General features: G+C 39.6%; 1 protein-coding gene across 2 annotated transcripts in view; it reads right to left on the reverse strand.

The window, feature by feature from the left end:
* TRIP4 (thyroid hormone receptor interactor 4) overlaps positions 1–23531 on the reverse strand; it is a 60762-nt gene that overhangs the window by 11115 nt on the left and 26116 nt on the right. Inside the window, exons 9-12 of one of the 2 annotated variants that reach the window (XM_012728792.1) lie at positions 19865–20052; positions 15294–15418; positions 14206–14297; positions 10977–11046 (exon numbers count right to left, since the gene is read on the reverse strand). In XM_012728792.1, coding sequence (XP_012584246.1) covers positions 11005–11046; positions 14206–14297; positions 15294–15418; positions 19865–20052 — 447 coding nt within the window. In that variant the 3' untranslated portion in view covers positions 10977–11004. Of the gene's footprint in view, positions 1–10976; positions 11047–14205; positions 14298–15293; positions 15419–19864; positions 20053–23531 lie in introns of those variants that run through there. The other variant, XM_004687684.2, reaches the window with a different exon arrangement.

Here is a 23531-nt window from a genome sequence, read left to right on the forward strand (position 1 = left end):
AAAAAAAAAAAAAAAGACCTGCCCTGGTGGCGCAACAGGTTAGGATGCAGCACCACAAACTAGCTGCAAATGCTTCAGTGCATGTTGATCCCTGGCTGTGGAGGTGATCCACATGGTGCAGCAGGCCTCTCCTGACCCGCCCACTGCTCCCCTCAGCAGTGTACTTCATCTATTTGCCTGTTCTGCTTCTCACTTTGTCTCTGGTGAGTCCTCTCACCGCCTCTGTACCTCTGGCTTGTACTTCAGTTCTGTATGCATAAATAAATAAATCTTTAAAAATATAAAAAAAAAAAAAAGGCAAGGTCAAAGAAAAGCTGAGATGCTTTGGTATAAACAAAATCAGAGGCTAGTGCAGCAGACCTCTCCTGTTTCACCTGCTGCTCCCCTTGGCAGTGTATTTCAGTTAAATCTGCCTGTTCGAGGTGAGAAAACGTTGATAATGATGAACAGCTATATACCAGGGACATTTTGTGGGAGTGAAGTGGGGAATGGGATCAAAAACAGTGGGGGGAGGGAAATGCACTGGACTATGGTGATGGCACATGGGTGATTTGGTGATGGGAAACCCAAGGGGATTGCAACTGAGATGGAAAAAGGCACAAAATGATGTAAAAATAAACTATTATAAAATTTAAAAAAAATCTGCCTGTTCTTTACCCTACTCTCTCTGATGAATCTTCTTGCCCCACTGACACCCCCATACCTCTATGTTCATAAATAAATCTTTAAAAATAAAACCATAGGCTGCCATTAAGATCTTAAACCTAACTTTACAGAAGACCACAGCAGTCACAATTAACCATCTCCTCAGTTTACCATTCTTCTCTTTGTATTAGAAAGTGTTGAGCAAAGTACAAGATTGCCAGGACTTCGACCCTTCCTGGTGGCACAAGGGGTTAACGCACAGCACTATGAAGCTATCATAGCCACTACAGCACAAGTTCAATTTGCCAGGAAGGTGACCCAACTGGTGTGGCAGACCTCTCCTGACCTGCCCACTGCTCCCCTCAGCTGTGTACTTGTCTGCTGAGGCAGACTGAACAGGTAGAACAGTCAATCTGCCTATTCTGCTCGCCACTCTGTCTCTGGTGAATCTCCTCACCCCCACACCTCTGGCCTATATACCAGTTCTATGTGTATAAATAAATAGATCTTTTTAAAAAATTGACAGGACTTCATAGCTCTGCTTTTCCAAACCACAAGCTAATTTAGTTATTGTCTCTTCTTCTGCAGTAAATGTTCTTTCTACTGTATCAAGCCCAATAACATACATTCTATAATGTCTGTCATAAAACAAAAACTCCTCTCCAGGTCCTACACTGTTCTCCAGTCACTGCTCCATTTCTCAGACTCCTTTTACAACAAAATTTATTCAAAAAAGTATTTGAACTCCCTGCCTCATATTACTCTCCTATTTTTTTCTTGTATTCACTATGAACAGGTGAATTCACTCCTATCACTCCATCAGAACTACTCTTGTAAAGGTCATTTCGCTTTTGCTAAAGGTTCACTTCGCTTTTGCTAAATCAAATGGTAAGTCTCCACTCTCATCTTAATGGACATATGTGTAAACTTTAACAGAATTCATCTCTTCCTGCTTGACTGCAGCATGAATTCGATCCCAGGCCAGGGAAGTGACCTACATGGCGTGGCAGACCTCTCCTGTCTCGCCTGCTGCTCCCCTCAATAGTGTATTTCAGTTGATCTGCCTGTTTTGCTCCCCACTCTGTCTCTGATGAATCCTTAAGCACCCGCAACTCTGGCCTATTCCCTAGTTTGTGTATGCATAAGTAAATCTTTTTAAAAAATGTTATTTGTGCTCCAAGAATTAGGCTTTATTGCCCTCCCTGGTGGCGCAGCGGGTTAAAACACAGCACTGAGAAGCTAAGGCTACTTCCGCATGAGTTCGATTCCCGCGTGCCCCGGAGGTGACCACATAGCGTGGCAGACCTCTCCTGACCCGCCCGCTGCTCCCCTCAGCAGTGTACTTCGTCGATCTGCCTGTTCTGCTCCCCACTCTGTCTCTGGTGAAGCCTCTCACCACCCCTGAGCCTCTGGCCTGTACCCCAGTTCTGTATGCACAAATAAATCTTTAAAAAAAAAATTTAAAAAGAATTAGGCTTTATATCTCTTCTCTCTATATATTCACAATCTTGGTGATCTTCATCAGACTCAGAGTTAAAAAATAAAGTCCTACAGGGCCCCCCTGGTGGCAGCAGGTTAAAGCACAGCACTATGAGGCTATCACAGCCACTGCAGCATGAGTTCGATCCCCGGCCAGGGAATCGCACCTCTGGCCTTTACCCCAGTTCTGTATACATAAATAAGTAAATCTTTTAAAAAAATAAGGTCCTAGATTTACAGCATTACTAAAAAATGGATGTTAACTAAGTTTACTGTGATAATCATGTTGAAATATATACATATATCATATTGTGCACCTAAAATAAAACTCATGTCAATAAAACTGAATAGCAGGGCCTCCGTCGTGGCACAGGAGTAAAAGACAGTGCTGCCAAGCTATTACTAGCCACTGCAGCAAAAGTTTATTCCCCTGCTGGCCAGGGAGTTGACCCACATGGAGTAGCAAACCTCTCTGTCGCGCCTGCTGCTGTGTCTGGTGAATCCTCTTATACATCCCCCACCCCTGCACCCCTGGCCTACACCCCAGTTCTTGTATGCATAAATCAATAAATCTTTAATAAAATGAAAAAATAAATTCTGAAAAGCCAAATCAAAGCCCAAATGAGATACTACTTTACACTGACTAGGCTGGCTATTATAAAACAAGACAAAACAAGCAAAAAACAGGTGTTGGCAAGGATGTGAAGAAACTGGAACCCTTGTGCACTGATAGTGTGGATGTAAAATGATGTAGCCACTATGGAAAAACATTTGCTGGATTTTCATTTTTCTTTTTAAGCTTTTTATTTATTTATGCATACAAGAACTGGGGTGTAGGCCAGAAATATGGTGAGTGAGAGGATTCACCAGAGACAGAGTGTAGAACAAAACAGGCAGATCAATTGAAATAAACTTCTGGGGGTGGGGGGGAATCTGGCGAGACAGGAGAGGTCTGCAGTGCCATGTGGGTTAGCTCCACATGATCGGGGATCAAACTTATGCAGCAGTGGCTGACAACAGATTGATAGCACTGAGATTTAACCCATGAGCCACCAAGGAGGCCCCCAGTTTGCTGGCTTTTCACATGAGGCACCAATTCCACTACTATACCCAAACATTTGAAGACAGAGACTCAAGCAGGTACTTGTACACCAGTTTCTTGTTGTTGTTTTTTTTTTTTTTACAGCAGCCTTGTTTCACAAAAGCATCCACAATCCAATGTCCATAAATCAATGAAAGGCTACATAAAATATAGTATAAATATACAATGGAATTTTATTCAGCTTTAAAATGAAATTCTGATATACACTACAACATGGATTAACTGCAAAATTATGCTTGGTGAAATAAATTAGATACAAGAGAACCAAAATTGTATTATTCTACTTACATGGGATACTAAAATGGACAAATTCAGAGAGACAGAGAATAGACTAGAGGCTACCAGGGAGTGAGGGAGGAGGAGGAAGAATTATTATTAGTGAGTAGGCAGTTATTCTTTTGGATAATGAAAAAATTCTGGTGATGGTTACACAACATTGTGAATGTACTTAATGCTACTGATTTCTACACTTAATATTAAGTTTTATGTTATGTAAAATTAAATACATTAAAGTCCTGGATATCCTTTAACACCTGGTCCTCTCTGAATCCCTTTTAAAATAAATTAATCAATCACTATTCCATCCTTTCAATTATTCAGGTCTGAAAGCCCACAACCAACCCACTGGGAAATTCTGCCAACTCTAGCCTCAAAATATCAAGTAACTCACGGGGTGGGGGGAGGGAAACGCACGGGATTATGGTGATGGCACATGACTTGGTGACTTGGTGATGGGAAACCCGCAGGGATTATAATTGAGATGGAAAAAAAATGTACAAAATGATGTAAAAATAAACTTTTGTATAAATAAAAATTTAAAAAAATATATCAAGTATCTCACCACTTTTTTTTTTTTGAAGATTTATTTATTTGGCCCTCCCTGGTGGCGCAGCCGGTTAAAGCACTGCACTAAGAAACTTAAGCCACTTCCGCATGAGTTCGATCCCTGCCTGCCCTGAGGAGATCCACATGGCCCGGCAGACCTCTCCTGACCCGCCCGCTGCTCCCCTCAGCAGTGTACTTCATCGATCTGCCTGTTCTGCTCCCCACTCTGTCCCTGGTGAATTCTCTCACCCTCCGCATCTCCGGCCTGTACCCCAGTTCTGTATATATAACATAACTGGGGTACAGGCCAGAGGTGCAGGGGTGATAAGAGGATTCACTAGAGACTGAGTGGGGAGCAGAATAGGCAGACTGTCGAAGTACACTGCTGAGGGGAGCAGTGGGCAGGTCAGGAGAGGTCTGCTGCACCAATGTGGGATGACCTCTGGTGGGTGGGGATGGAACTCATGTGGAAGTGGCTGTAGCTTCTTAGTGCTGAGCTTTAACCTGCTGCGCCACCAGGGAGGGCCCTCACCACTTTTTTTAAAAGAAGATTTATTTTTATTTACTTATGCATACAAGAACTGGGGTGAAGGCCAGACAGTGGGGAGCAGAACAGGCAGATCTACTGAAATACACTGCTGTTGGAAGCAGTGGGTGAGACAGGAGAGTCTGCTGTACCATGTGGGTCAGCTCCCTGGCTAGGATGGAACTCATGCTGCAGTGCCTGTGAATAGCTTCATTGTGCTGAGACTCAACCCCTTATACCATCAGGGAGGCCCAACAATCTGGAACTCTCTCCTTCCTTATTTTTCCTATAATATTTACAAGTTCTGATATATATATATATATATATATATATATATATACACACATACACACACACATATATCCTCTTCTTACTAACATGAAAATTCCACGACGGTAAGGACTTTTATGTTTGGCTACTCCACAGCACCTAGAATCATGGTGAGTATAGTTGAATGAAAGACTGATGAATTTACCAATTTAATAAACATGAAGGTTATCTTAATCACGTTAAATATAAGCAACTTGAGAACTAGACACTCTTTAGACCATAACTCTGGGTAAAAGCAGGGGCTGCAGGGCCCTCCCTGGTGGCACAGCGGGTTAAAGCACAGCACTGAGAAACTGAAGCCACTTCAGCATGAGTTCAATCCCCACCCCGAGGTGACCCACATGGCACGGCAGACCTCTCCTGACTTGCCCTCTGCTCTCCTCAGCAGTGCACTTCATCAGCTGGCCTGTTCTGCTCCCCACTTTGTCTCTGGTGAATCCTCTCACCGTCCCTGCATCTCTGGCCTGTACCCTAGCTCTGTATGCATAAATAAATAAATCTAAAAAAAAAAGCAAGGGTTACATTATATATGTTATCCCTCAAGCTAAATTAAAACTTATTCTGTATTTGCAGCAAGTAGCCAATGAGGCCCTATGTTTAATAAAAGCTGTAACAAAATAAGCAAATGTCAAATAATGAGAACTGCAAAAATGATGAGTAAATAAAATTACAGAACAAGAGGTTCCTGGACCCATACATGTCTCACAATAAACATTAAAATCAACTTTCCCTGGCCCTCCCTGGTGGCACAGCGGGTTAAAGCACAGCACTAAGAAGCTAAAGCCACTTCCGCATGAGTTCAATCCCCGCCTGCCCCGGAGGTGACCACATAGCGTGGCAGACCTCTCCTGACCCGCCCGCTGCTCCCCTCAGCAGTGTACTTCGTCCATATGCCTGTTCTGCTCCCCACTCTGTCTCTGGTGAAGCCTCTTGCTGCCCAGAGCCTCTGGCCTATACCCCAGTTCTGTATGCACAAATAAACAAATCTATAAAAAAAAAAAATTAACTTTCCCAATAGAAGTTATCCAAGTTTCACATGAATATCTCTTTCCCCAAGCTTCTTTGTTGTACTTCAGGGGCTTAAAAGGAACAGGTGAAAAGCAAGGCAGCCTGCAAGGAATAAAGAAAAGTAAAACGTATGTATTGGGAGACTGCCTGGTAAAATACATTAAAGCAAAGTTAGCACTTCCAAAAAAAGCTTAATCTCTGTACGGAAGGCCTGAGAACTACACTAACAAGTCAGAGACCTAAAAGAAAGGGATTTGGGCCTGCGAGTTGAAAGACCAAAGTGCATCTGGACCTAGAGAAAGTGCATTAAGAGAAGGGAAGCTCATGTTTGTGAAGAATGTAGATAAACTCCGGATGCCATATTATCTAATTTAGAGAAGATACTAGATTAAGGGTCAATGAAAGCACAAAAAACAGGTTAGGATATGCAACTCAAAAGCAACCATTCAGATTTAGTAAGACTATTCAAGAAGTTGCTGCTGTTCCTACCTATAACAACATGACTCCTATCACCTAGTTTTCAGTCTGACAAGTGGGGAAGGTGGGCTTACTCTTCATTCACGCCTCATAAATTTCATAGTTGTCTAACATATCGGTAATTACTACTAAATAGCCATTTTCTTCTCTCCAGAGAGAGAAATTGTTCACCAGTCATCTAAAAACTTTTTTTTTGTAATTTTCATAAGAGAAAAGTTTAGTATTTTTTGGCAACCACCACTGATTCAGAGCCAAAGTGGGCATTTCACCAACTGTGCAAGCTTCCCTTTAGTCTGTGTACTGAAATGATCAGTAACTCCTAAATGATGTCACAAAGAATCCCCAGATGACCTTAAATCTTACACCTGTCTCCTAAAGGCTAACAGCTAAAGCAATCAAGAAGGAACTCATTGACAAAGAACTTACATTTGCTGTTAAATTTTCTTGATTTGACCTTTGGGGAACTAGAGAGGACATGAAATCAGGTTCTGAAATCTATTAAGTTGAAAACCAGCTCCAAAAAGACTGAGGTGATAGTACTCAAAAAGAGAGAAGGAAATGAGTCTGATAAAAAGGCCATAAGCAAAAATGAGCCAAAGAAGCATATCCTGAAAGCATCTGTGTTCTGTAATAAATAGTTCTCATTTACATTTCCCTCTAAAGCAATTCAAGGTGTACACTGGATAACCAAACCTCAAGCTCCACTCTAGTAAAAGGATCATAGAATTTTCACATCAAAAAAACACACTAATCACATCACTTTGACCAGATTACTGTATATTTTAGTGGGATTGGATAAAGATCATGCCAGCTGGCTCTAGTGGAATAAAACTCCCAGGCAGCAGTACCAGCACCAATCATGTGCAGGGTATCAGAGTCAGGGATTCCAGCTCAGTGTTACAGAGACAGTGCATATCTGCTCCAGGTGAACAGAATGAGGGACTGGCAATGCACACATTGTGGACCTTCTAGTTACCTATGCATAGAAGATGATCTTGAAGTCACACAGTGATCCACCTTCCACATTATTACCAGATTCCTTTTCCTCAGGGCTCTGACCACCTTCAGAATACCTTTTCCCTACTCCACAACAGATTACAAAAAAAAGTTTTACCTCAGTAAGCTATCCTCCATGTAACCATAATATACTTTTCTATTCCTGTTTGCAGCTTATTTCTTTTCAACCATACTTTTTTCTAAACAAATTGGTTTGCTATTACTCCCGTTAGGGCCCATAACTTCCCACTGCACACTACTTCTTTTCTATCAACTAAGTAGGGAAATTTGAATAGCAATCCTAATTCTACCATTTACTGACTGATAATATGCAAGTTACTTTAATTCTGGGTCTTATGTTAGCTTGTCTCTAAAAGAGGAGCAGCACTATGAGGCTATCGGCAGCCACTGCAGCATGAGTTCAATCCCCAGCCAGTGAGATGACCCACATAGAGCAGCAGACCTCTTCCTGTCCTGCCTGCTGCTCCTCTCGGCAGTGTGCTTCCAGTCCCCTGTTCCGCTGTCTCTGGTGAATCCTCTCACCCCCCACCCCCACCCCACACCCCTAGCCTGTACTCCAGTCCTTGCATGCATGCATGCATACACACACACACACACACACACACACACACACACACACAAGTAATTCTATCTTGTATGGAGTTGTGAGCATTAGAAAATGATATACATAATAAGTATGGGCCTCCCTGGTGGCGCAGGGATTAAAGTCTCAGCACTATCAAGTATCAAGCTATTGCCAGCTGCTGTGGCAGGAGTTCGATCTTGAACCAGGGAGCTGACCCACAAGGTGCAGCAGACCTCTCCTATCGCACCCACTGCTGTATTTCAGTAGATCTGCCTGTTCTGCTCCCCACTGTCTTTGGTGAGTCCTCTCACCCTCTGTACATCTGGCCTATACCCCCATTCTTGTATACATAAATAAATAAATCTTTACCAAAAAATAAGTACACATTAATAACATCAAAAAGTGATAGGGTTTTTAAATCACTATCCCTCAAGACTAATATAAAAGCCATCTTTTTAATAAAATCTTTGAGGTTCCCTCCTAATTGGAAGCAATTTCCCCTCAAATTTCTTGGGGGAAAGTCTTTTCTTTTTTTTTTTTTTTTTTTTAAAGATTTTATTTGTGCATACAGAACTGGGATACAGGCCAGAGATGTGGAGGGTGAGAGAATTCACCAGAGACAGAGTGGAGTGCAGAACAGGCAGATCAACGAAATACACTGCTGAGGGGAGCAGCGGGCGGGTCAGGAGAGGTCTGACACGCCATGTGGTCACCTCCGGGGCAGGCGGGAACCGAACTCTTGAGGAAGCGGCTTTAGATTCTCAGTGCTGTGCCTCAACCCGCTGCGCCACCAGGGAGGGCCCAAGTCTTTACTTCTTTTAAGACAGTTATCTTTGCTTTGTATTTTATATTTGATTGTTTATACATCTTACCTAATGGTCTTGCAAACAGCCTGAGGACAGAACCACTGGCTGATCCATCCTTTCCTTATCCTTAGTGTCTAAAATAGCATGGCATATATAGTAGTCACTTAAGTATTTCTTAATGAAAAAATACACAGAAAAAAAGAATCACATGTGTTTTCGGGTGAAGAGCTAAACACTAAAAAGTTTACAAAAAACTGGCAGTATTTTCCTCCTCTCTTCAGGATAAGTACAACACAAAGCATAAAACTCTTTTGGATTATTATTTAAAGATTTGTTTATTTATGCATACAAGAATACAGGCCAGAGATGCAGGGGGTAAGAGGACCCACCAGAGACAGTGGGGAACAGAACAGGCAGGCTGACTGAAATACCCTGCTGAGGGGAGCAACAGGAGAGATAGGCACATGCTGTGCCATGTGGGTTAGCTCCCTGCCTGGGGATCAAACTCTTGCTGAAGTGGCTGCCAATAGCTTCATAGTGCTGTGACTTAACACCTTGTGCCACCAGGGAGACCCCTCTTTTGGATTATTAAAAAATACTGTCTTTTTTAAATCATCAAGTGAGAACTCGATAGTCAGGTTACCAACAACTCTAAAGATAGTCTGTTCTGATCTAGAAAGTCTAACAAATGCTCTAGTCTTCATTAGAAGTCTGAAAATACATTTCCTGTCTCAAGTGAGCTGTGATTTTTAAACAACTGCCTAGGAATAGACTCGTTGTTGTAGATATGGTTCCCCTCTTTGCTGGGTCTCAAATACAGACCTAATGATCCCTTAAAAACTTCCATTTTAGGTATAGGGATTGGCAGATTCTTCTCAGTGAAATAGAGAGGACATCTTCACATCTTTAAGAATTTGGGGGCCCTGAATTTTTCAAGGACAATGGCTAACTTGAATATTGCTTATTCATTCCCTAATTTCTCATTTCTCAGACTTATACTGTTCATTGGTGATAAAAGCTTATGATTAATGCAAATGAAGTGATATATGCAATCTTCCTGAAGGTCTCCATAGACACTCTTATAGAAGAAAGGATAAGTTATACTACTCTCTTTCCCAGGGAAAGATTGCAATTCTAGTGCTGATGTCAATATAGCCACCCAGCAGACGTGTTTCACCATAATTCCATAAGGACAGGATCCAGGCTTTTACAAAAATCATAAGGTCAAATGGACTAAAGGATCAGTAAGCTGGCAGGAGAGAAATGGTTCATTTCAGAAGAAACAGACTTATCAATGACCTTGGAGATTTCAGGCAAATCAGATTTTCTATTGAAGGCAGGGATATAAATAGCACAAATACAACACAGACACTAGAAACAAAAGCCACCAACTCAACTTTTTGTTTGAAAACTTGTTAAGTCTAGAGAACTGTTGAAACCACAGCTGCTAATGGTTATGGATTTGGCAATCAAAATGTCTTTGTTAAAAAAAAGTTTTAACTGCCTTACTATTGAGGTTACAAACCACAGCCTGATGCATTGTTACAGTCAACATCCTCCCTGCTGTTTTTGAGAGCTTACATCTGCTGCTGGCAGATAAAAGGCAGGCAAACAGCATGGGCTCCTTCCAGGGGAATACAGGAGGAGTGTTAACTAGATGGCTCTCATCTACCTTTTTCCCAAGAGTTGAGCTCACAGCCTTTTCTTAATCATCGCTATCTTGTCTAGATAGATCCCCTATCATGCTACTCAGGGGGGTTGAGAGTTTAGTGGGATATTTTTCTGGCACAAATCAACCAAGCCAGACATACTAAACTTAGAAGATAAAAGAAAGACAAGTTGTTAGCTCAGGGGAAAATATTTTAAGCATATAGTTTAAAAGTCACTTATGTAGTATACTTAATTTTTAACAATCACTAAGAAAAATTTTTGTTCATTTTTTTTAAAGAAAATAAATGACACTTTACATTAAAAATAGTAAGGGTTTAGTATATTTTAACTAATCAAAGAAAGGCCAAGAATGTGATGTCAGAAAGTAAATTATTGAGTTTCTTTGGCAAAGGAAATTTAGGAACAGGATAGAGAAGTAAAATGTGGTCCAAATCACATAGAAGATTAATTTCTGTTGAAATAAAAATTACTAGATCTGCACAGATTTTCAAAGAAAATGCAGTTCAGCTGGGTTATGAAAAATGTATGTGGAGATACAGAAAGAAGACATAGGTCAGGAAACAGTTTTCTGAATGTTCTCCCTCAGTGAGCTGACCTACAAAGATAAAGGAAAATCAAACATACCCACATTAGTACTTCCTAGAGTATGCCACAACATACCAGCTTTGAAGTATGTAACTAGGTAGTATGTGGAGGAAGGAGGGGAAATTTTATAGTCAAAAAATTGGGGGGGGGGTGCTTCCTGGTGGCCTAGGGGTTAAGTCTCAGTGTTATCACCACTAGGGCCTGAGCATCCCCAGCCAGGGAGCTGACCCACATATGGCAAAGCAGAACTCTCCTCTCTTATCCACTGTTCCTATTAGCAGTATGTTTCAGTAAATCATCCATTCTGCTCCCCACTCTGTTACTCCCCTGCATCTCTGGCCTATACCCCAGTTCTTCTGTATATAAAAAAAAACCTGGGGGACACTCACGTTATTTTCACCAAATATGTCAGAGTCATAATGCAAACTAGTATATAAAGCACCCTAGGAGCTCTGCAAAACAAATTTTTTAATCCAAATTCTTTCCAAATGTATCTCAATTAACCCTTTTTTTTTCTTTCAGTAAACAACAATGCCATGGAATAGTTTAGGAAATGCTAGAGTTATCATTCCTAAACTCTCAACTCATTCTTGTACAAATAAAAATTTTGGTCACATAGACTAAGCAATCACATTTCTCACATCATAGAAACTGAGTACAATCAGAAACAGGTAGATCAGCTGCTTGAGACACTGCTCAAAGGGAAGCCAAAAGGGAAGATCCTTCCTTAATAAAAAGTCCTCAAATAGCATTAAAATCAGTTCTGGATACATTCATACACAGAAAAGGACAAAGAATACAATAAATTAAATTACACTCAGTTGTTAACAATTATAAGAGCTTCCAAAATTGTAAAGCTTATACTAGTGTAAGGAATTTTCCCCCCAATTTATTTATTTATGTATTAAAAAGCTGGGGTGTGGGGCAGAAATACAGGAGAAGGGGTGAGAGGATTCACCAGAGACAGAGTGGGGAGCAGAACAGGCAGATCCACTGAAATACACTGCTGAGGAGAGCAGTGGGAGAGATAGGAGAGGTCTGCTGTGCCATGTGGGTCAGCTCCCTGGCCAGGGATTGAACTCATGCTGCAGGACTGCTGAGAGCGTCATAGTGCTGAGACTTAACCCCTTGCACCACTAGGGAGATTCACCAATGGAAGGAATTTTTATAATTACTTTCAGACTAAGTGAAAAGGAAAGACACTGGAAAAATAGGCAAAAGGCCTATAAGATAATAAAATGGGTTTGGGATATGGAAGACAAAGAATCTTTATGTCAATAGTTTTACCTAGGTCTAGTTCACATACTGAGAACAGAACAAAAGGCTAAGTCAAAACTTTTGCTAATCAAACAAACAAAACTTACACCAAAATGCATACAACATAAAAGTAATCAGAAAAGGGCTGTGAAGGCAAACTTCCCCTGTCTCACCCATTGCTCCCCTCCCTCACCAATGTATTTCTGTAGATCTGCCTGTTCTGCTCCCCACTCTGTCTCTAGCGAATCCTTTGCCCTACCGCACCTTTGGCCTGTACCCCAGTTCTTGTATGCCTACATAAAAAATGTTTTTTAAAAAATAGGGCTTCTCTGGTGGCACAAAGGGTCTCAGCACTGTGCAGCTATTGCCACTGCAGCACAAGTTCAATCCCTGGCCAGGAAGCTGACCCAAATGGCATAGCAGACCTCTCCTGTCTCACCCACTGCTCCCCCTCAGCAGTGCATTTCATTAAAAAAAATTATTTATGCATACAAGAACTGGGGTGTAGGTCAGAGGTGCAGGAGCTAAGAGGATTTACCAGAGACAGAATGGGGAGCAAAATAGGCAGATCAATCAAAATACACTGCTGCTGAGGGGAGCAGCAGGCAGTCAGGAAAGGTCTGCCACACCGGTGGGTCATCTTTCTGGCCAGGGATCAAACTCATGCTGCAGTGGCTACAGATAGCTTCATACTGCTTCACTTTAACCCACTGTACCACCAGGGAGAGCCCAGCAGTGTGTTTTAATAGTCACCTGTTCTGTATCTGGTGAATCCTCTCTCTCCCTGCACCTCTGGTCTATGCCCCAGCTTTTGCAGGTATAAAGAATAAAATAAATCTAATAATAAAAACACAGACAGTAATAGCAGTATTGCAAAGCAAGTAAGTCTGGAAAACAAAGTATTGAGAACATTAAAGTTTAAATACATCTTCTTAAACACAATTGCAGAAGTTCTACTACCTAAAGAAACTGCTCTAAGAATGGGACATGCACACAATTTGATAAGACATTTCAGGTTTCAAGAATAGATTTCTGCTAGTCTGATTGTAAACATGAAGGCAGTAAATTTGAGTTTCTTAATTAAGTTAAAGTCCTCCAGCTCCCTCTGCTGTTCAAAAATGTAGTTTAGTTATGTAAACATACCCTCCTCCCCCAAATTTTATATAGTACAATCAAGAGTTCAAACACAGTTGCCTATCACAAAATTTCTGTCCTGAACCAAATGTCCATGAATAACAAATCCTATGATCCCATTGCCTAAAGAAAAGAATTCATGGGACAATGAAGGGTTTTTTCACCAAAAGCAGAAAATTTTATTAAGGCATGAGAATCCTATACTTTTTAACTGGATTGTGTCAGTAGCTTTTTATGTAGAAATGTATATATACCAGTCCCCAATGACCAGAAACCAAAGCATCACCATTTTTTCTGTTTCTGACCTACCTGGTCATCTCTCTCCCTGATTATTTCCATATTTTTTAATATGGAATTTTTAAAGGATTTTTTTAATTTATGCATACAAGAACTGGAGTATAGACCAGAGATGGGGGAAAGGAGATGCAAGGATTCACCAGAGACCTAGTGGAGAGAAGAACAGGAAGATTCACTAAAATACAGGAAGATTCACTAAAATGCTGAAGGGGGAATTAGGGAAGGCAGGAGAAGTCCGCTGTGCTATATGAGCTGGCTTCGTAGCCAGGGATGGAGCACCAGTGGCTGAGGGGAGCTTCATAGTGCTGTGACTTAACCCCTGTGCCACCTGAGAGGCCCTAGTAAGAATCTTTTAATTCTCCTTAGATGTCTAAATCAGTTGCCATCATCTTACTATTTTCAGAATATTGTTTTTTAGGATGTACAGGTGAATTTTGGTGGTAAATCGAGTATCTGTCCAAGAGAAATATTCTTTACTCACCTGCTCCTTAAATTGATTCTGGGACAAGCAGTCAATCAGATCCACACAGCCCAGAAGACACCCTGAAGGATAGTCATTGGGAAATTCCACGTCTGAAGAAAGAGTAACAAAAGGATTGGAAAAATTTCCTGTGTAAAACTAGAACTCATCAATATATAATTCTGAACAAATAACTTTATTATCTATTTGTAGACACAGGAAAACAATGGGGCTTTTATTTGGTACAACTGTTTGTATTTTAACAAACAATTTAGTGAACGGTTGTCTGGCTTGGTCCAACTGTCCACTTCCTAAAGTGGGAAAACTACCCACAAAGAGCCATCAAAGTTCAACCCAGATAATGAATTCCACAATACTCAACTGGATCAGACTGGACTTTAGTAGTGACAGATTTTAGAAACAATTTACAGATGTCAAAAAAAATCACAAAATTTAACAAAAACTATAAACATAAAAATGTCCAAATAAATTTAAAATAAGTAAATCATTAATGGCCAAGATAAAAAAGTGTTTTAAGGAAAGACACACTTTTGATTTCTGGTGATTCCTTGAGCTTGGAAACCAAGGTTCTAAAGAACTTTTAAAGTTCTACAGACCTATAGTACCTCCTCATTCTACTTTCAAAACTATATAAGCTAGATAAGAGGAGAAAAACATGCCATCCAAACATTACAAGTGTTTTTCAAGGTCCAAATTAAATGTGTTTAGGGTGATTCTCAAAATATACTGCCCAAATCAACCAACTTTGATCTATTCAAATTTGAAGGCAGATGTCTGTTTGGGTCACTTCTCATAAAATATTCTTATTTGTGGTTGTTCTCCCTAATCTGAATATTCTAGAATTTAGTCATTCAACTCTGATAATAAGAAATATGGAGAGTTTTTTCACAAATTAAGGCACGTTGGTTGATTTTGATGTTCCAGACAGCTACTTTTATTTTCACCAATGGCAAATTAATGCTTTGAAAAGGTGTCCAACTTGTTGCTAAAGAAATAAATATAAAGCCAAAGGAAGAACATAGTGACAGAAAATGAATGTAGTGACTATGCTCCAGAGAGTAAGGCTGAAAGGAGAATGTAGGTGCTACCTTTCCCACGAAGAAGATGATATGTAGCCTGGAGTTCTGAGACTTCTTGAGGGGATGGTCTTTTCGCTGTGGCTGCAATCCAAAGTCGCCCTCTGTGAGGAGTGTACCAACTTCTGCCCTCCACCCTTAAACAAATAAAAATTTGTAAGAAATATCCAAATTCTGACTTCATGGCAGATATCATAACAACAGACCTTATGGCAAATTATCCAGGTGAGTCAAGAGATGCACAAATGACCCCTCACCAAGATGGTTACTTTTGTTTGGAGGAAGGATGTCCTAAAAGAACTCTGCAGAGTCTTGTGGACTCCACCCCTACTCCAGCTTTCTGGATTCCACTCACTACTCCAGTGACTGGAAAACTACAACTCCCAGCAGTACCAGGGAGAGAACTGCGAGGACCTAAGGGTGGAGCTAAGCAGGAATTCTGGGACTTTGGGGACAAATAGGGAGCGGTTTTCCAACTGTCACTCTGGAGAGATAACGGTTCTCTCTCTGGAGCAACTGCTCTCAGACATTGTGACTGGGGCTAGCAGCCTCAGTTTGGGACTAGAGCTCCAAGTTGGTGCTGGTAAAGTATTCCAGCTACTTTGTATCTCTCTCTCTTTCCCTGGGTTGTTTCCTTTTCTTCACCCTTTGTGTAAATAAACCAGTTATTGACCCTTTTGTGTGTACCGGCAGTTTAACTGAATTTTGAGCGCACAGGTGAGGCCCCACAGACAGGCAGTCCAAGTCCACTCTGGGCTACCCTGTAACAGTTTTGGGAAAAAACATTTCTCCAATAATACCCTTCACTTGAGTATGAACTCTGTTAGTTTCTCTAATCATAGAACAAAGACAGTCCACCTCGCTGAGCTCCTGCCTAATCCCCACCCTGATCTCTTTAACTGAGATTTGGGGATTTCAATAGCCCTGGAATTTCCAAAATCCAGCATCCACAAAAATGGAAACCCTGCTTTTGAAATTAATGCTTGAGTCAATTGAACTGAGGCTAACATTCCTGGAGGATGTGGTGTTCTCAACAGAAAAATATTCATCTAAACTTAACTCCCTAAGAATGCCACCTCTGCAGCTTCCTGGTGGCACAAGGGGTTAAGTCTCAGCACTATTAAGTTAAGGGAAGTCCCATGAGTTCCAACCCCAGCCCGGAGCTAGCCCACATGGCACAGCAGACCTCTCCTGTCTCGCACACTGCTTCCCTCAGCAGTGTATTTCAGTCATTCCTCCTGTTCTGTTTCCCACTCTTTCTCTGCTGAATCATCTCACCCCTTGGTACCTCTGGCCTACACCCCAGCTCTTGTATGCATAAATAAATGAGATCTTTTTTTTAAAAAGTATGGCACTTTTACAATTATTATTTGATAGAATGTAAGAATGAAAATGTTTGTCGTTACTTTTTAATTTTCAGGGGCATTCATTTATAGCCTCTAAGTCTTTTAAAAGGGTTATTATGATCTTTGTAGAAAAATTAAGCAACTAGTTTGCTTTTTTTTTTTTTAAGTTTATTTATTTATATATACAAGAACTGGGGTACAACCCAGAAGTGCAGGGGAGTTCATCAGAGATAGAGTGGGGAGCAGAACAGGCAGATCTACTGAAATACACTGCTGAGGAGAGCAAGAGGTGAGACAGGAGTTTTAAGTAGAATAACAGAATACATTCAGGAGTCCTTACTCTCAACAGTTACAAGATATTTGTTTTTTAGTTCCCAACAAATGAAATAAAGTATTTTGATGCTATACCCTGTTAAACCATTGTTATAATGGTAAAGAGTTGTGAATCTCTTCTATCCTTACTTTTCAAAGATGAATTGGAAGAGGGCCAGATATATGGGTGCTCAATAAATGAGGAATCAACCAATATATTTCATCCCTCTACACCTAATAATCTATAGGATTACTGGAAAATGGCTTCACATATATGGTAGAACCACCCACTTTATTTCTGAGAGATTAAGGACTTGGGGCTAGATGCCACTGCTCCTGCTCATCAGTAGAAAATCTGAATAACATAGATCTCAACAAGATAAGAGAAATGTAAACATCTTGGTTTTCTCACAATAGCAGAAGTCAGGTAGTTTAGTTTTCTTTGGAAAAGAAAGACACCTGAATTACAGAGAAATGAATGAGAAGAACAGATACAGAAGATCTAGGTGCTCTAGGTCTTCAAATGTTACATGCATTTTCTGTAATGGAACTACACACATTGTATATGAAAAAAATTAGAAGCCAAAGCAAGAAAGTCTGGTTTTTAAGAGGGAACAAAAGGAAAAAGAAAAAGGTAGATCACAGCTAATCGTGCAAAAACTGAGGTAGAAATGATTATTAAATGTTGAAATAAATTTTCTTTTAGAAAAGTAGAGAAATAATTCACCTCAAAAGTCAAGTAGAGCATTTACACCTTAAGAGTGAAAGAATACTTTGAAAACTTGAACTCTACCCTGTTTCAAACTAGTTTTAGTTCAGACTAAGCTACTATTCCTTTGCCTGTCCTCATTTGTCCAAGAAGGCAATAACATTGGTCTCATCTTTTTCATACACTCACTGCTTTGAAAATTGTAAAAGTTCTATTTAAATATAAGGTATTACAAGTTTGGGCACTGTTAGACATAGAAAATTCTAATAGATAAGAAGAAAAGGAGATACCTATGTCCCTATTTTCACAGCAGCACTATTTAGAATGGACAAGATGCAGAAATAATCTAAGTGTCCACTGACAGATGAATAAAGAAAATGTGGTATATATACAAAATAAATGGAATTCTGCCATTTGCAACAACATGGACAGCCCTGAAGGCACTATACTAAGTGAAATAATTCAGACAAAGAAAGATAAATATTGTATAATATATTTCACTTACAGGTGGTATCTAAAAAGACTGAACAAAGAACAGATGGGTGAATGCAGAGGTGAAGAACAGCAGGTAAGGGAAATGGGTAAAAGTGGTTGTTATAAAGTAAGTAAGTGCTGAAGATGTAATGTACAGCATGGTGACTACAGTTAATAATAATGTATTGTGTATTTTTAAGTTGCTAAGAGACTAGACCTTAAAAGTTGTCATAAGAAGCCCTCCCTGGTAGTATAGGGGTTAAAGCTCAGCATTAAGAAGCTAAAGCCACTTCCTCATGAGTTCGCATGAGTTTGATCCGTGCCTGCCCCAGAGGTGACCACATGGTGCGGCAGACCTCTCCTGACCCGCCCGCTGCTCCCCTTAGCAGTGTACTTCGTCCATCTGCCTGTTCTGCTCCCCTCTCTCTCTGGTGGGTCCTCTCACCCTCCGCATCTCTGGCCTGTATCCCAGTTCTGTATGAATAAATAAATAAATCTTAAAAAAAAAGTTGTCATAAGAAACTAAAAGGAAAGTTATACCTATGTGAGGTGATGGGTGTTAACTAAGGTACTGTGGGAATCACACACACACATACATATATATGCCAAATCACTATACACCTTAAAACTACTATAATGTCATATGACATATAAGGCTTAATAAAATGGGGGGAGGATGATTAACTTGTAATAAATGAAAAGAAGAAAAACACAAATATACATTATGACCTAACTATATATTAATTTGCACAGGAAAAAGATATAAACTCTCCAAAATGTGAATGAAAACTATTTCTAGATTACAGTGGTTTTTTTGTTTTCTAGCTGTTTTCTGTTTATATTTATTTAAAAAAGGTAAAACTAATCGAGAAAAAGGTAAAACTGAATCTAGAAGCAGCACATAAAACTATGGAATACTGAGTCATTACTATCACTGAAAGCTGTAATACCTGTAAGAAATAGGACAATTCAACTTTGTAAGACCTCAACTTCTCCCACTGTTTCATAGAAAAGGAATTTATGATGAAATACAGCTTTTTTTTTTTTTTAGATTTATTTATTTATTCGTACAGAACTGGGGTACAAGCCAGAGATGCAGAGGGTGAGAGGATTCACCAGAGACAGAGTGGGGTACAGAACAGGCAGATCAACGAAGCACACTGCTGAGGGGAGCAGCGGGCGGGTCAGGAGAGGTCTGCCTCGCCATGTGGTCACCTCCAGGGCAGGCAGGGATCGAACCCATGAGGAAGCGGCTTAAGCTTCTTTGTGCTGTGCTCTAACCCGCTGCGCCACCAGGGAGGGCCCGAAATACAGCTTTTTAATATGGTTACCCAGATAGATACACAATTAAAGACAAAACCACATTTAAGCTGGTGTCTAAAATATAGACATAAAAATTTTGACTTTCAAATAGCATCAAAACATTATAAAGTTCCTAAGTGGTATATTATAAAGGCAAAGTTAAGAAAAGTTTTATCAATAGACTTCCTTCTAAAAATTAAAATAAAAAGGTAGTCTATGCTTTCTTATGACTTGAATCATTAATCTTTCTAACCTCAGTTTTTTTTTTTTAGCAATTCAGTAAAACTACAAGATCTGTAACATGAATAAATTGCTTAAAGTTCTATATCCTTAAGTGTATTAACATTAGATTGGGGAAAATGAAATTTCAATCCATAATTCTAGAACAAGTTTGTGCCATATGAAGATCTTCCATTGCCAAAATAAACTTTTGTCCTTACCTTTTAATCCCTCTGACAAGCAGAGAAGCCCAGGGTTGATGCATAGACAGGCACCAGCCACCATCAAAGCCTTCCTGAAATTCTTGGTCCTGGATTCGCAGCTGGTGCCGATGTGCACTGAACTCTAGCTCTGATCCTGCTGAATGGAAAATCTTCTTCTGTGAAGTTGCACCTGTTTGGTCTATCCACTGTAAAGGAAAGAAACCAAACATACAATTCTGTCTACAAAGGAGAGAACCAGGGTAGGTATACAAAATGAGATGAATGCTAGTAATGAAGAATTCATAGTGAGAACATCTTCTTAGAAAAATGTATCCCATCTTTGTCTGAAATAAGGAAAAAAAAGAGAATAAATTTAGTAGGAGTCTCAGGTACAACAGTCCCCTTTTACAGGATAACTAGAATGCTGAAATCTCCACAAATGACTTCCTAATATTCCAGCCACAGCACAATTCTCAGACCAGAATATTAATCTGTAATCACTTCCACTTTTTACTTATGGTGGACTCATACTGGAGTCTGAGCAATTTCCAATAGAATTCTATTAGGTAAGTAAGCGTCATGAGGAACTCAACATTTTGGTTCATACATTCCTTGTGTGCTTAGAGGCAGGGCCATATGCTGGTACCGTGACAAAGCAAAACAGATGCTATCAGGAACAGTAATTCTAATTAATGGATACAAGAAGAATTCTCTTATCCTGAAATAAACAACCTGTCCCCTAAAAGAGAGGATGGATCACTATTGAAACAAGGTTCCCATCATGGAAAGAGAATAGAAAATTACAGGGTACAGGTAATTACAGGAGACTGAAGAGTCCTGGCATTAATTCAGTCACAGAATGACATAGGTTAGTTTCTCCCAGGACAAGAAAACGGTGTGTTCAAAAATAAAAGAAAGAAAGAGAGAGACTCTATTAGCATAGTGAGATGTGGGGTTAGTTGCCTTAATTTTTTACTACTTACCAAATAATTTATAAGGAAATAATGATACAGTAATAACCTGGAGTCTCTATACAATAATTTAACCTATAAAAGTTTTAGTTTTCTTAACTGTAAAATGATGGTGTTGGACTAAATAAATCTCTAATACCTTTCTCCAGTAAAATTTTATAATGCTAATCAAATGCCATAGCTCTAAAACAACATTTATTGAGTATTTAAATATGTGAAAAGCATACAAAGTAAAGAACCATAGAAAAGATTTTTTAAAAGAGGATTCCTGCTTTCAAGGAACTTACAGTCCTCGTAGAAGACAGACACATAAATAACTATCCAAAACACAAGGTAGAAATAAATAAATACTACACAGGAATATAAGTTCTTAATGGAAAGACAGGAAGAAGTGATTCATTGCAAAAAAAAAAAAGTGATTTCATAAAAATGTCAGTATTTGAATAATTCTGAGATTCAAATTCTCTGGCCTATTTCTACTGCAGCTCTTATTTTGATTATCTGATCCTCTATTCCCACAGCCACTTTTCTAAATTAACCTCTTATTAAAATAAAAAGTAAAAAAAAATAAAAAATAAAAAATCAACCCACCAAATCAATAAAGAACTCTAGAAACCTGACTGTAGAAGTGTGGCTGCCAAAGAAGGAAGAGACACGAATATACTGTGGTGGAGGCTGGTGGTAGGTGTGGTGTGCTGACATGCATCTGAGAGTTGTGATCCTATGCCTCTGAATCACATACTCACACAGTATTGTAAACCAATGTAACCTCGATTAAAAAAGAAAACTATCAAAAAGGCTGCCAAATGGTCTCCTCACCTACATTTTTAGCCTTTAAATAAATCTCTAGTGCCACAATGTTAATTTGGGCACTGATCATCTCCCCACTGTGCACTGCAATAATCTCAGCAGTTTCCTTGCTTCTAGTCTTACTCTCCCCTGTCCCCCGAGTCCATTCTCTACATAAGCATGGAGGACATGCCAATCTTCTGTTAAAACTCTTCAAGAGTTCCTTTTTGTCCACTTTACAATAAAAACTCCTTGGTATAAAACATAAGGGAGGGCTCTCCCTGGTGGTGCAACGGGTTAAAGCACCACATTATGAAGCTCTCCAAAGCCACTGCAGCACGAGTTCAATACCCAGCCAGGAAGGTGACCCACATGGAGCAGCAGACCTCTCCTGGCCTGACTGCTGCTCCCCTCAGCAGTGTACTTTGTTGTTCTGCCTGTTCTGCTTCCCACTATGTCTCTGGTGAATTTTTTTACCTACCAATCTTCTCACCTACCAGTCCTCTGGCCTATACCACAGTACTGTATACATAAATAAATAAATCTTTTTTTTTAAAAAAAAAAAGGGAATTCATAAGATGTTGCCTATATTAAATAGTATCTCCCCCAAAATTTATGTCCACCCAGAACCAGTGAATGTGAACTTATATGGAAATAGATCCTGCAAATGTAATCAAGATAAGGTCATACTGAATTAGAAACACAAAATCCAAAGTGGATCCAAAGGAACATACAAAGATAAAGACACACAAGAAGAAGGCAATATGAACAAGGATGCAGAAATTAAAGAGACACAGCTACCAAAACATGGGATGCCTGGGGATACCACAAGATGAAAAAGGCAAGGAAATATTTCCCCACAGAACCTTTGGAAGGAGTGTGTTCAATCAACACCTTGATTCAGACTTGCAGCATCCAGAACTGAAAGAAAATAAATTTCTGTTCTCTGAAGCCACCCATTATTTTGCTCCAGCTGCCCTAGGAAACTAATATATTGGACTACTAACTGAATTACTAATAAAATGAACCTCCAACAGTTACTTGTGCTTTTCCCATACCTTAATGCTCTCAAGCTGCTAAGCCTCTGCACATGTTGTACCTTCCACTTGGAATTTCTTCCCCCAGATTTGTCAGTTTGAAAATTACTACTCACCCCTGAGGTCTCCTCTTAGACACTATTTCTTTTGGGACTCTTCTAGTGAGTTTATGAACACTCTCCTAAAATCTACTATAGGCATGACATGTGTCTATTATAGTAACTATCTAAGGAACTGCAATATTGTATACTTAAAACCTGTTTTCCTACTATATTTGAAGTAATTAAGTAATGGATTGGGCCTTTACCTTTTAATTTCCCAGCAACTGGCAAAAATCCTGGCATATATATAGGCTGAATGAATAGCTCCAGTTAAGCTGGTCAAAGAGTTGCCCTGATTCTCTGCTTAAGAACCTTTTATGACTCACATTTATTTATAAAATAAAAATGTGAAAACTTTCTAGCTGAAATTGTAAGCTTTCTTTCTACCTAGCTAATCCTACTTTATTTTCATAATAGTCCCTTTTATAAGTAGTATCTATACAGTCCAAATTCACTATTCCACATATGTAAAATTTTTTCATGATATATTTATGTGTGTATGTACTTTGAGAGACAAGCTTTCATGATGTACATGTATGTGTATATATGTAGACACATATATATCATCCATGCTTTCATGTAACCATTCTCATAGCTAATTCTTCCTAGAAAGAATTTCTCACCATGCCCAACCACAGGTTTTAAGAAACATTATTTAATGAATGCCAACTTCCCTCTAAAAGCCTCTTGTATTCCTTTCAGCAAGAATTAGACTTTTCCTCTGCTGAGTTTCCACTGCTCTTTTTTTAAAATTTATTTATTTATGCATACAGAACTAGGGTACTGG

Source organism: Condylura cristata, unplaced genomic scaffold (genome assembly GCF_000260355.1).
Source record: "Condylura cristata isolate star-nosed mole 26May11 unplaced genomic scaffold, ConCri1.0 scaffold00023, whole genome shotgun sequence".
NCBI lineage: Eukaryota > Metazoa > Chordata > Mammalia > Eulipotyphla > Talpidae > Condylura > Condylura cristata.